Here is a 14781-nt window from a genome sequence, read left to right as displayed (position 1 = left end):
CGAGATTTTTTGAATTTCAGCCGAGAAAATTACACTACAAAGTGAGCAGTGCAGTAGGGATAAAATTCTGGGTTCTCATTTTCATGCTCATCAAGTGGGTAGCACGACTAGTTAGTAGGTGTGTCACTCAGGAGGAGCGTAGGGGGTACTGACACCAAAAGCACACTAAAAACATGCACAGTGGGGGTATCAAATAGTCGCCAAAGTTGATAGGTAGTGGATGCTTTATAGAATGGCTAAAGTTAACTACACGCATTCGTGTTGGCAGCACCATCAACGAGTGCTGCTGATCACTGTATTTGTTCTCGTGGTTACAGGCAGGTCTCCGCAAACCCTAGGTGCAGCGCAGCCAGTGAAGGCATTGCCTGATTTTCTGCCCTTGCATTTCCCCAAGTTTCCGTGGTGGACACTGCCGATCCCAAGCAAGGCACTGCCGTGGAGCGACAAGGGAGGGGTGCCGCACTTCCCCATCTTGGACAACCTCTTCTTGCTGTTGAAGGTGGCGGACTCTTGCTTCAACTGCACCTTCTTCGTGTCGGTCGACACTCCCTTGGTCTTAACGTCGGCGGCCTCAGTGGAGGCTGCGCTCTCCCCTTCCAACCTACGCCTTTTGCACTACCAGGTGGTGCCTTTCCACCTGCCTTTGGATTGCCTCGTTCCCTTGCCCCTCGCTTTCCGCATCCCTTCCTTCCTCAACGGCTCCTACCTCCTTGTCACCGGCAGCAGCAGCACCACCCCCACAACCTCACCACTCGACGACTACGTTTCCATCAACTACCAGCGCTTGCTGGCCCCTGACCTCTTTGTGTCTGACTTCATGGTTGTCCACGGCATCACCGGCTTCTTAGCCCCCTTCACCCTGGCCATTCCCTTCCCTACAAACACACAAGGTACCCCCTTCTTCCTCCCCCGCACCCACACCATATCTCTCTCCGTCAAACACACACAGTTTTCAGCCTTTCTAACATTTTGTCCCACACCATATCTCTCTCCGTCAAACACACAGTTTTGAGCCTTTCTAACACTTTGTCATTGGATGTTGTACATGTGTTGACAGGCTAAGTACCATGCGTCGACTTCCTTAAACATTTAGAGCTCACTTGTGAAGAAGATGGGGTAAGAGGATTGCCTCCTCAAAGAAACTCTTGTAAATAAAAAAATAAAAAATATGTTTATTGGATAGAGAAAGATATGAAATGATATCGTTTGAAACTTGAATGCCGTAAACTTTTAGAAATTGGGTGGGGGATTGGGGGCTAAGTATTGAGAGGTCACTTATCCCTATTGTGTTCACGTCAATGCGTGCTTAACTAAAGGTTTCTACAAATCAGTCTAGTCATCGAGACTCCAAAATCTTAAGGCTATGGAGACTTTTAGTTTTTCCATTTTTATAAAAATCTCCTAGTGATACACTTTGGCACCACTTTTGTCAACACCTCCCCTTGGTGTCAACTTGTTCACTTTTTCTTTTAGCTTAGAGGTTGAACTTTGTCTATGTTTTCATGGTTCTAATGCTCAACTTGGCTACTCTTTAGTAGCTCAACTTGGCTACTCTTTAGTAGCTCAAAGGTTACACTTTAACCCATGGCTTTGATACCATGTTAGAAATTGGATGGGGAGTCAAGTCCTGAGAGATCATCCATCCCAGTTATGTTCACATCCATGCGTGCTAAACTTGGAGGTTTCCACAAATTGGCGTAGCCATCCAAGCCCCAAAACCTGAAGATGATGGAAACCAGTGGTCTATCCATTTTATGGAAATCTCCTAGTGCTACACTTTGGCACCACTTTTCTCAACATAAACTATGCCATTTTATGGAAATCTCCTAGTGCTACGCGTTGGCACCACTTTTCTGAACATAAACCATGCCAATAGAGAAAGAGAAAACTCCCTCAAAACAAAAACTATGGTATCATGTGATACATGGACAAATGAGGAAATCTAATAATGTAACTGTATCATTGTGAGTGGTGAAAGCATAATTCCAAATCCATTAAATGACATAACCAAACATGACCACAATAATAAGTTATCCTTGATAAATTCTCCACCACCTTGTAATTAAACCCATTCATAAGACATTGATGGTAGCCTTTTAAGTTATTTTAATCTTCAACATGTCATATTTAGTTCACTTATACTAACCACTATTAAGTAAATTCTCACTAATATGTGAGATGTGTGCACCATTATCATTTTACTTTACAAATAACGTATAAATAATCTAAATCTATCAAAGTTGTCTTAACAGTAGCCCTATAATTAAGCCACAAAAGTCGAAGAAGTGTCTGAACATTTATTTGTGAATTTCAAAGATAAGGAAAGAGCAATCAACTTTAAATTCCATGAAACTACTTAGGAATGGTGGTTGATTAGCATCATGCATTTAACCATGGTAAACTATGGTAAAGTTTTTGAAAATTTTATGTACCTAATTAATTTATGATTATCAAAATTACTAAAAATAACATAAAATTTATGTAATAGCCTTATCTGAGACTTGTATAAACTCATGTGTCTTTAGTTAATAGAAGGTACATGATGATGGCCTAAATACACAAAGAATTATTTTTATATTGCATTTGTAGTGTATAGTATTTTCATAGTAAGTTTTAAAAATCAAAACTTTTTTTCGAAAAAGTCATAGATGAAGACCATGGAAGACTATGTTTTAAAAACTATTGAGGCACTTGATATCTTCTTCCATTGATATCTTGTATTGAGAGTGTTTTCCTAGTAGGATTTTCTTTATAATATACTTAAAAGAGTGTTTTCCTTGTGTTGAGAGTGTTTTCCCCGGTAAGAGTTTCTTTGAAACAATATACTTAAAAGAGAAATGATTTTTTACAAAAAGTCTCTAAAGGCCACATATTATCATTGCGTATAAGCTTTATCATTGATTCGTCAACAACAATATGTCAAGAAAAATTATTTCACATGCTTGAAAACTATTGGAAATATTATTTTTACTCCTATATTTTCTAAATCTCCTCATGAGGCTTTCATCTTTATAGATTCTCTCTCTAGATACAAATCAAATTCTTTGACCTATAAGCATGCTTTTCTAATTGAATTGAGAAGTTGCATTCCCACCATGAATATGCAAGCCTATTAGTTGGGAAGTCCGTAATCCGAGAAGCCTGCAAGCCAGTTAGTTGGCTAGTTATGCAAGTTGAGAGGCCGAAAGCCCATAACCCTACAAGCTCATAAGCCTGCAAATCAAAAAAAACTTGCATAGCGTTAAGTAGGAATTTTGGAAATATGCAAGCCCATAAACCCACAAGCCCATAATCTTGCAAGCCGAGAAGCCCATAATCTTGCAAGCCGAGAAGCTAGGAAGGAAGGCCTGCAAGCCGGTTAAGCACAAAGTCTACAAGCCGGGAAGTCCACAAACATGCAAGCCGGATGCATGCAGGCCTAGTAGAATATCACGCAGGCCGATTAATTGGGACGCCAAGAAGTTAGAAAGCACGATAGCCGCGAAGTCTACGAGTATGCTGCAAGCTATTTAGTTGGAAAGTCCACGAGTATGCAAGCCGATTAGTTGGGATTTCTGGAGTCGATCAAGAAGCCTATATGCCCATTAGCCCAAAATCTGGGAAATCCATGAGCCCATAATCCCAGAAGTCCATAATCCTACAAGCCAGAAAGCTCGCAAGCCGGTTAATCACAAAGTCCACAAGCTGGGAAGTCCATAAGCATGCAGGCCGCGAAGTCTAGGAGTATGTAAGCCGGTTGGTTGGAAAGTCCTTAAACCGAAAAGTTTTCAAGCAGTTAGTTGGGGAGTCCATAAGACAGCAAGATGAGAAGCGCAGAGAAACCCATCAGCTTGCAAACACAAGCCGGTTAAGCGAGACGTTTGTAAGTTGGGAAAGCCGAAAACATGCAAGCTGGGGAGTCCATGGATGTTCTGAAGCCAGAGAAGCGTGTACAAGACCATAAACTAGACTTTAGAGAAGCCCATAACCTTGCAAGCCAAGAAGCTTGCAAGTTGATTAAGCGTAAAGTCTAAAACTTAGGAAGTCTACAAACATGCAAGCTGGAAGCATGTGAGCCCGGTAGAATATCGCGCATGGTAGCTAATTGGAATGTACACAAACTAGGAAGTCCACAAGCATGCAAGCCAGAAAGTCTATGAGTATCCAATCTAGTTAGTTGGAAAGTCTACAAGCCAGGAAGCTTGCGAACCGATAAGCCATGAGAAGCCAAGTCCATAATCCCGCAAGCCTACGAAACCACAAGCCTAATCCCTTGGTTGGTCATTGCGGATTTTGCTATGGAGAAGGTCTTCGTCAAGAACCTATAAAGAGACAAGATAAATCCATACGTGGATAGAGGTTGAAGTAAGGCTAGACCTACTTCAAATAGGGATGGACATCAGTTATGAGTGGCCTAAAACATGAACAAAAGATTGAGGATACCCAAGGTAAAAATCTTGGAAAAAAGAACAAAAAGAAAGACATTCCAAGACTCACTCTTGCACAGTATGCGTGAGCGACAATGCTTTAAATGTGGTTATAAAGACCATTTGACTCTCAATTGTCCCGAGATGATGCATACAAAGACTAAGGATGGAAAGATAAATGTTAATGCAAGCTTATTGGCTTATGGATTTCGTGGATTCCACATGCTTGTGGAATTTTCGACTTGCAGACTTTGCAATTCACCAGCTTGCAGGATTCTTGGCCTGTAAGATCACAACAGTATCTTTTGTGACTACTGCAACAATCATCATTGACTGGTCCCGTGGTTAGAGACAGCAGAATCCACATATCATATATCTTGAGATCTTAACACATCTTCTGTAGTGGAACTGAACATGTGCTGTATCACAAATAGTTTCTCACTTTCTGTCATCACCACCTTGTTACTAGATGATGCAAAATTGCCGTGCTGTAACTTTTTACTTTTAATGTCATTCTGCTTTTCATAGCAGTCCTTTGCCATGTGCCCTGGTTTTCCACAATAATAGCACTTCATGCTATTTGCACTCTGATTTCTTTGCCAACCATCTCGGCCTCTTTGGCTCCCCTTGCCTCTAGATTAGCCTCTACCACTTGTGTATGATTACTGCTGTGCTGTGAATCATTGAACTCATTGGACTATTGTTGTCCAGAATTGTTGTTTCCTTGTTAGCCTAGCACCTTGGCCTCGACCATGACCTCTACCTCTACCTCTACCTAAATTAGAGTAGAAGGCCTATTCTGATGTGTTCTTGCTTTGTGAAGAAGAGTCCACACCTAGAGACTTTTCTTCTATGATTAGCAAGCGCCAAGTCCCGAAAGTTTGGAACATTATCTTTGACTACAATGGAGATCTTGAATGGCTTGTAATCTTTGCCAAGCCCATTCAAACATATACTCACCAAATCATCATCTTTCACTGATACATTCATAGAACCAAGGAATTCAACAATGCCCTTGGTATTTAAAGCATACTCATTGATAGACATGCTTTGATTTTCTAGAGTATGAAGCTCTTATTTTAGCTATAATTTCTTGCCTTTGTATTTGTTTGGAACATCTACACATGAGGTTCTACCATCATGCAACTACTAGAGTGTTGGCATCCTCTATGCGTCCCTGTGACACTGATCGAAAGCCAATACGTGACTTTCCTTGCACCCTGATTCCAATCCTTGAATGCCTTTATATCTGCTCGAGTGGAATTCTCTTTAGATAACTTTGGAGGCGTCTCATTGTCTCCTTTAACATAGTCCCGAAATCCTTTATCCATCAATAAATTGGTCATTTTGGACTTCCATGCATGGAGGTTATTCTTGCCCAGCTATTCACACAATCTGATTAAGTCCATCATATATGTTTTCCTACAACAATAAAAAACCTACAACCAGATAATTTTTGTGTATGGACCTTGTAACACATTAGTATCTTGTATGAGTGCTACACACAACGGTACTTTAACACAACCTGTATGTCACTAGATCTGAGTAGAGTACATGTACATACACCCAATATCAATAATACATGTGAAAACACTGTCTGCACTCCTAAAATGCACTATTGTACTGTAATAATCAGATTTCGACCAAAGACAATTCTCTACCAAAACTTTTTGAAATTGCCAAAAATACCTTGCAATGACCAAACAGAGATCCAAACACACCCAAAACGTAAATCTTACTGCAAAACTACAGTACCAAGTGCTATGTATCACACAAGAACCTCCAAGCCTGCGAAGATAGCTCCTCAATTAGAGATGCATAGCTCTTAGAGAGCTACCGAGAACTATGTGTTGTACCTAAACAAGAAGAGGAACAAATGATGATGCTCTTACTCGTGTACCTAAAACAAGAAGGTGAATAGATGATGATGCTCTTACCCATGTACCGCTTCCTTGATTTCTTGTTCTTACCTCTTGCTTGCCTCCTTAGCTCTCACATAGACCAGAGCTCTGATACCATGAAGAGAATGTGGGAGAGAGGGAGAGCTTGAGTTCCTTGCAAGAAAAACACACACACACACACACAAGAGAGCAAGACACAAGAGAGATAGCGATGGATGGTTGAGTTTTCTTCTACCTTCTTCTCTTCTCTACAACCATATAACTAAAAGATAAGCTTGATAAAGGGAAATTACTCTCCTACAATAACATACAATGGTCGGTCTATAGTGTGAACCCAACTATATGACCTGGCATTATAACTATGCCATAACTCTAGTACTCCAAAGTGGATGTGACAACCTAAGTCATCCCCACTGTTGGTGGAATATCAACCATAATCTCACCAACCATGCTAGTGGTATAAGTGTGGAATTCATCACCTAGGTGGGTCATCAATGTCCACTGTAGCACCAGTTGAGCTCGATATCCCAACATTCCTTGACACTCCCCAGATTTTTTGTCCGTTTTGGGCATGCATATGTGAGCAGATTCAATCATGTTGTCATTGCTTCACAACCCTCTCACCTTCTTACTCCTCATGATGTCTCTTCATCTCCTCTTCTCCCCCACCCCGGTTCCCCAAACTGATCCCAAGCTTTCACCATCTTCTGGATCCTGTCAACTTGCTCGCTTGCATGCACGAGCCATGCGTTAGCCACTGATTAATGTACTATTGCATGCATCGTCATGTGTGCTCCCTAGGACATCCCCCTATGTGTCATCCTCTCCCTCTCCTCTTCGTTCTTTATTTTAATTATGGTTCTATAGTCATACAAATTACTTTTTACACTCAAGATAACAAAATGGACCAACATCATTGTCTTCAAAATATTATTTTTGTGTTACTTAGAATCATTCAAGGAGATAGATTGCCTATTTTTCTTTTCCAAATTTAAACATATATCTCAAAGGAATATTTAGTGGAGTGGTTGGACCTTTCATATCCTCAAGGCATATTTAGTCTCTAGTGGTTGGAGATTTCATATCCTCAAGGCACATTTAGCCTAGTGGTTAGAGTAATGAAACACTCTAGTGGTTGGAGCTTTCATATCCTCAAGGCACATTTAGCCTAGTGGTTAGAGCTATGAAACCCTTATTTGGACTATTTTTTAATGATAAAAAATACAAAGGCACACAGTCCCCAACTTTCTTAAGGAAAAGTCAATAATTTAATGTGTGTGCTATCCACATTGGAATCACATTGAAGCATTACACTATACGTGCTTCTCTTGAGATAAAGACTCAATATTAAATGAGAATTTAGAATCTAGTTGTTTAGTTTGATTATGATTTTTGATTTTGATATGCCACTTTATTGGAGAATTTGGTAAAGTGCAATGCAAAGGTGGATTATTACTAATACTGGATTTAATATTTTTTGGAGAATATTGAGGAGCACCAACATGGTGGCTTGTTTTTCTAAAAACAAGATGCTTCTATTAGTTAACTAAAAATTATCTCACAAGGCTAGATACAAACGCGCCTCCATGTACAGGGTGAGGATTAAAAATTATCTCACAAGGCTAGATACAAACTCGCATCCATGTACATGGTGAGGATTAAATAACAAAAAGGGGGGAAGGATGCACTTCTTCTCCAGTTGGCCGTTCATATAGAATGAGGGTCTAGAAGTGAAAATAGTAGTGCTTTTATAAATACAAGGACATGGAGATGTCGGGCATATTTTGCTACTAGAAACGGTGCTATTTTTGCATAGGCCTATGCATAGGCCATATGCATATGCATATGTATGCGTATGGCCTATGCATAGGCCATATGCGTATGGCCGTCGTATGCATACGACCCCATATGCATAGGTTGTATACATAGGCCGTGTGCATACGGCCTATGTATAAGGCCTATGTGTAGGCCGTATGCATACGGCCTATGCATAAGGCCTATGTGTAGGCCATATGCATAGGCTGTATGCATATGGCCTATGCATAAGGCCTATGTGTAGGCCATATGCATAGGCTGTATGCATATGGATTATGCATAGGGCTTATGCATAGGCCGTATGCCATATACATAGGCATACGGCCTATGTGTATGCCATATACATAGGCTGTATGCATATGGATTATGCATAGGGCTTATGCATAGGCCGTATGCCATATACATAGGCCGTATGCATAAGGCCATAGGCATACACCGTATGCCGTATACATAGGTCGTATGGCATATACATAGGCTGTATGCATATGGCCTATGCATACTAGCCGAATTCGTACGAATTGCTACGTGGCCTATGGCCTTGGTGGTTGTTCTCTTGAATAGACCTACAAAAGACTATCATAATAAATCAAAACATTAGTTCATTAGTTCATAGCCCTATTGTATAAGAGGGCTGTGCATAGGGCCTATGCATAAGGGTATGCATAAGGCCTATGCATAAGCCCTATTGTATAAGAGGGCTATGCATAAGCCCGATGAGTAGCCTAGCCCTATTGCATAAGAGGGCTATGCATAGGGTTTTTGCATACCCTATGCATATCCTATGCATAAGGCTATGCATAAGCCCTATTGTATAAGGCCTATGCATAGGCCTATGCATAAACCCTATTTTATAAGAGGGCTATGCATAAGCCCTATGCATAGCCTAGCCCTATTGCATAAGAGGGTTATGCATAGGGCTTAGGCATACCCTATGCAAAGCCTATGCATAAGGTTAGGCATAAGCCCTATGCATAAGGCTATGCATAAGCCCTATTGCATAAGAGGGCTATGCATAGGGCTTATGCATACCCTATACATAGCCTATACATAAGGCTATGCATAAGCCCTATGCATAGCCCTATACATAAAGGTATTCATAAGCCCTATGCATAAGAGGGCTATGCGCATAAAGAAGCCTTTTGCCTATTGACCTAACCCTAATCCTCGGCACCACCAAGGGTGCAAAAACACAAAGACAAGAAGCACAAATGAAGAAAGAGGGCTTACCGTATGAGAGGCTATGCCCAAAACCTTGCTCACTTGAATAATCATATAAAAAATAAACATAATAAATATAAAATTTAGCGGAAGGTGGCAAGGCTTCATATGGAAAGCATAGCTGAGACTCATCTTCCCTAACCAATGAATGAGGTGCTTCCACCATTGTCACATGACGAGGAAGAGAATCTCATCATAGACAACATGGTGAATGACGTCTTTGGACGGGAGGTATCATAGATAATAGTGAGCAAGCTCCAATGTCACAAGAGGAGGAAACCTTGCATAGAGAGGCAAGCACACCTTTGTATGAGTGATGTTAGTACTCCACACTAGGAGCAAACTTGGAGCTATTGAACTTGCAAACAACTTATGGATGGAGTGATGCAAGTGTCACAAGTCTTCTTCGGTAAGACCGCCTCATTCTATTAAAAATATTTCATGTTCTATATACTTTCGTTACTAATATTTTGACATATGATTTCTTACCCTATGTTGTAGGCTTCTCAAGAAGATTATTCCCCCTTAAAATCTATTACCTAACTCACGATATGGGTGTCGTAAAATGCTCTCTGTGCTAGGTATAGATTACACAAAAATACATGCATGTCCAAATGATTGCATGCTATTTAGAGGGGTTAATAAAGATGCAACATAATACGGTCTACAATGTGGGGAGAGCCGCTATAGGGATGATTTGCAAGGAGATAAAGTTCCCCGAAAGGCTTTGAGACACTTTCCTATCATTCCTCGCATCCAACACATGTAAAAATGTAAGGGGATTGTAGAACTCATGGCATGGCATCCTACTCATCGCTCGACCGATGGCATCATGAGGATCGTAGTTGATTCATCAGCATGGCAACATGTGGAGCATCAATGGCCAAAATTTAAAGATGAGCCTTGTCACTTACGTCTTGGCTTGGGCATGGATGGTGTTAACCCATTTGGCTTTAAGTCCACATCATGGTCTACTTGGCCTATTCTATTGGTGAATTACAACCTCCCTCCATGGGTGGCAATCAAGAAAGGTCATATCATGCTTGCTCTCCTTGTACCAGGTAAGTGGAAAACATGGATGTGTACATCAAGCCTTTGATTGAGGAGCTTGAGACACTATGGTGAGGCATCAAAGTACATGATGTTTCAAGGCCAATTTATAGGCATGAGGTGGAGGTGAAAGGAGTTTTGCTTTGGATGATGCATGACAATCTCGGGTTCTCGGAGTGCTCAGGTGCCTACGTGAACCTTATATGCGTAAGAATTTAGCCTTTAAATTTTAAGTTTATACCTCTATCTCAATCATCTCAATTTTAAAATAGGTTTGGCAACCTCCGGATATCATGCATGTCCGATTTGTGGACCACCACTTGTTTCGGAAAGACCTTCTATACTTAAGAAGGTGGTGTATGATAAACATCATTGATTTCTCCCTCCTTCACATCCCAAGTATGTGCCACATGATGTCTCACCACTTGTGATGAGAGGTAGATATTGGTTTGAGGCATGGAGAAGGACTCCCAATCCACCACCAAATGCCAGATGTCTAGACACTCAATCTTCTCTTGACTTTCATATTGGTGTGACATGAAGATCAATCATCTCTTAAATCCTATGCATATCTTCAAGAATGTGGCAACAAATATTTGAGACCATTTTAATTGGTAAAAGAGATACAAAGGGTGCAAGAAATAACTTACAAAACATTGAACACCTTCAAAGTGCATGGCCAATTGAAAGTGAGAGTGGCAAAATAGTCCTAACAAAGGCACCATGGGTATTAACCAAGAAGGAGAACAATAAGTTGAAAAGTGTGATCGCCTCTTTTCGTACACCAACAGGAGTAATGCATTCATTGAAGGGTGCCTTCACAAAGACCAAAAAGAAAGGAGAGAAACAATTAGATGGCCTCAAGACACATGATTGGCACAAGATATTACAGGTATATAAATATTCTCTTTTTTATTTTCTCTTTGTGGTACATAATTTATAAGTTCATATACTAACTTCCATTTTTTTCTATGCATAGTTTATTCTTCCAATTGCTATAGTTGGTTGTGGAGACAAGAAGGTGAGAGAGGGTATTTACAAAATGGGAAGCTTGGTGAGGTATGAATCTTCTCTTCAATTCACTAAGTTATATTGCTTATTTGGAATTCTCATGTGTTCACAAGTTATGTATTGGTAAATAGTACACATAATTGCTATGTATGTAGGTACATATCCTTAAAGGTGATAGATCCTACATCCATTGAGATGGCTCGTCTCAATGCTATTGAGGCAATGTGTATGATCGAGGACAACTTTCCTAGAACGATTCTCACTAGCCAATTACATCATCGTGTGGTGCATTTGGTTGATAAAGTGGCATTGTGTGGTGTTGTTCATGTTCGATGGAAGTTTTTTCTTGAAAGGTTTATGAAAACCTTAAAGGACGTTCAAAGAGCAAGGCCAGAAGAAAGCATGGGAGAGGGATGGTTGATGCAAGAGTCTCTTGTGTATATCTCAAAGCGTCTATCTCGCATAGATCCTTCCATGCCATGATTGTGGAGCAATGAGGAAGATGACCGACTAATCACTTATGTGCCTAAGGGAAAAGGAAGACAACAGAGACTGGATGAAGCATTACGCCACAAGGTGAATACATTCTACATTCTAAATAGTCCCATTATGGAGAAGGATTGGGAGATACAAGGATGCAATCGATAGACAAAAGGATGAGACAAGAGCTTTTAGAAGAGCAAATAGACACTTGCTATTCCTGCCTAGCTTGGACCAAATGTTATCAATATAGAATGGCTTAGTATGGCAATATTGATGGCATCATAAAATGGAGAGATGATGACAAGAGAAGAGTATCAGTATGCAAGAGGATGTGACCCTCAAGTAAGTACATTCTTCATCTCTATCTCACGTATATACCATGTTTAATGCACTATAATAAATGTCATGCTTTTGTATAATTTTAGTACAAACTATATAATGCAATATGGTCAAAGGGAAGGCACTTTCGAACGTAGCATGTGGATTCTAAAAGAAACACATTTGATTGTGGTGTGATGGAAAATTGAGCAAGAAAGTTGAGCTAGTAGACATGATACCAATGTCATAGAGGACAATCTTGAGTATTGTGGAACTATTTAGGATATTCTCGAGGTTGGATTTAGAGCATTTATTCTATTCATCTTTGATGTTAAATGGTTCAAGGTGATATATAGAGGTGCTTAAGTAATTGTGAAGAAACATCCAAATGGGTTCTTTCAAATTAATTCCACCAAATTTTGGAATGGTAAGAAAGATACCTTCGTACTACCTTAACACTGCCAACAGGTTAGTAACCCAACCAATCCCAAATTAAATCTTGATGTAGTATAATAAAAGGGTAACCCCTTTGCTTTGTGATATTAGGTTGTGTTTCACACCGATCGAATTGATCCAAAGTGGTGGTATGTTATACAAGTTTTCCCTTGTTCAAAACATATCTTTCAAGATCAAGATGTGGAGGCCGAATCTCTGGATGAGGTGCAAGTACTAACTTAAATCGGCTCATTGGAAGAAGACGATGAAGAAAACATTTTGGATGGGGCAGATGAAGAGCATGAGGAACATCAATTGGAAGAAGATGATGAGTCACCTATTAATCATGAGACAATGCTTCATTGGATCATGATAGTGATATTGATATTGATATTGATATTGATATGGAAGCCCATATTTTGATTGAGCTTTCATTAGATATAGACATTGATGAAGCAATACATATGGATTTAATACAAGATGGGATAGATTCATGATCTTGACATTGGTTCTCTTCTCAAAAGTTTTCAACTATCTTTTTTTTTCTTCGAAACATGGCTCCAAGGGTTTTAATGGATGTTTTTTAAAGGCTATATATCATTTTCTTTGTGTGTGTGACATGTATTTTCAGAATTCAATATCTAACAACTCTCTGGAATTTATGCAGCGAAAATAGTAGCGTAATTTCACTGCTATTTTTACTGTTCAGCAGCAGCGAAAATAGTAGCGTAATTTCACTGTTATTTTCACTGTTCAATGAAATCACAGTATAGCAACGAAATTTCGCGCGAAAGACGTTGCTCCGCAGTGAAATTTCACTGCAGAGCAACGAACGGAATCCTCGACATCCCGACAAAAAAAGTGCTGCTAGAAAACGTTGTTGTGCCCTCGACGTGTTGTAGTGTGTGAGTGCCAGGAGGGATCGTGCATGAAAAAAATGTTATGCACAAGATTTAACTTATCTAGAACACTCTTACATTAACCAATTTCACTCACATCGCGCTTTGAACAATGTTGCAACAATTTGCAATATGAAGAAAATCTCATTTTACTATCTTTTTTTGATAGCCCCAATGGGGGCACCTTTGAATCTCCTGAAGGACAACAAGGGTAGCATACGTTTTTCTTGTGCTACAATCCTATGCGAGGGTCTACATAATTATAAGGAAGAAAACATAATTTACTACACTACACCATTATTTTAAACTCCTTTATTACACTTGTGCGGAACATCTTAATAATGAGGACAATACGACCCTACTCTGTTGTTCAAGTCAAGAGCTTACCTTACCTTTTCCAAGTCATGTGTTTCATTAGGAGCTTTGCCTTAGAGCCACAAGTTGCAACTTTCAAATTGTGGGTGTTACCAGCCCGTTGTTCACACCCTCCCTATTGGGGGGTGTGCTAGCACATCACCTGTATCCTCACTCCATTGTCACACTAGAAATGGGTTATGGAGGAAGAGCATTAACCATTTTGATGGAGGCAAGAAGAGGTTTTCCTTCATAGTGGTTCTCACTCACAAAAGGTAGAGGTGGATTAGAAAAGGGAAAGCTCATGCAAGGGAGGAATCTGTAATCAAATCTATCCAAGCAAGTATCCATTTAGCAAGCATGAATGCAACAGAACACAAGCAATCCAAGAGAGTACAGAGAAGAGGGAGCTCACAATTATTCTATTGCAATAGGAATGATTATGTATTGCTTAATGTCACATTTACCTTATATACAAATGGCTAGTGTCACACTTAGTTGGCCATAACTTAAAAGTAGTCCATGGCCACTATGTCTAGCCTTAAGAAAGTACATACATGAAGTTTATGACTTCTCATTTAGTGTTAAGCATACGGTAAAGCCACTTCATATATTCAAGTATTGTCTTATAGTAGATAGGCTTCCATTGCATGCAAGTAAGCTGGTTGGCGAAGTGCCTTACGGTAGGACAAGCATGCAAAATCATGTTAATCAAAGTGGTTAACATACTCCTGCTCCCCCCCTAGTGGGATGAGGCTCTAAAGACAAGCATCAGAATGGCATGGATAGGGGAGGCATGAGGAGGGGTCGTTGGAGTTGTGGCTTATGTTTTATCCAAGGGCATTTTCTTAAACAAGTTTCCACTATTTGTAAATCTCTCATGCTTTGTAT

The 14781-nt window shown here is 40.0% G+C and overlaps 1 protein-coding gene across 1 annotated transcript; it reads left to right on the top strand.

Annotated features, from left to right (window-relative positions):
- The first annotated feature begins 232 nt into the window (after positions 1–232).
- On the top strand, positions 233–1062 carry LOC147640929 (uncharacterized). Its single transcript, XM_086811290.1, has 2 exons — positions 233–890; positions 1058–1062. The coding sequence occupies exons 1-2, from the start codon at positions 233–235 to the stop codon at positions 1060–1062; spliced, it is 663 nt and encodes a 220-aa protein (XP_086667416.1).
- The last annotated feature ends 13719 nt before the right edge of the window (positions 1063–14781 follow it).

Source organism: Cibotium barometz, chromosome 2 (genome assembly GCF_041138505.1).
Source record: "Cibotium barometz isolate CiBa-2024 chromosome 2, ASM4113850v1, whole genome shotgun sequence".
Lineage (NCBI taxonomy): Eukaryota > Viridiplantae > Streptophyta > Polypodiopsida > Cyatheales > Cibotiaceae > Cibotium > Cibotium barometz.
The sequence above is the reverse complement of the archived record's forward strand: the minus strand, read 5'-3'. Positions and strand labels throughout refer to the sequence as shown.

Bases quoted from the DNA above. Each gene is read 5' to 3' on its own strand.
- LOC147640929 (XM_086811290.1), top strand. From the start codon at position 233: ATGGCTAAAGTTAACTACACGCATTCGTGTTGGCAGCACCATCAACGA.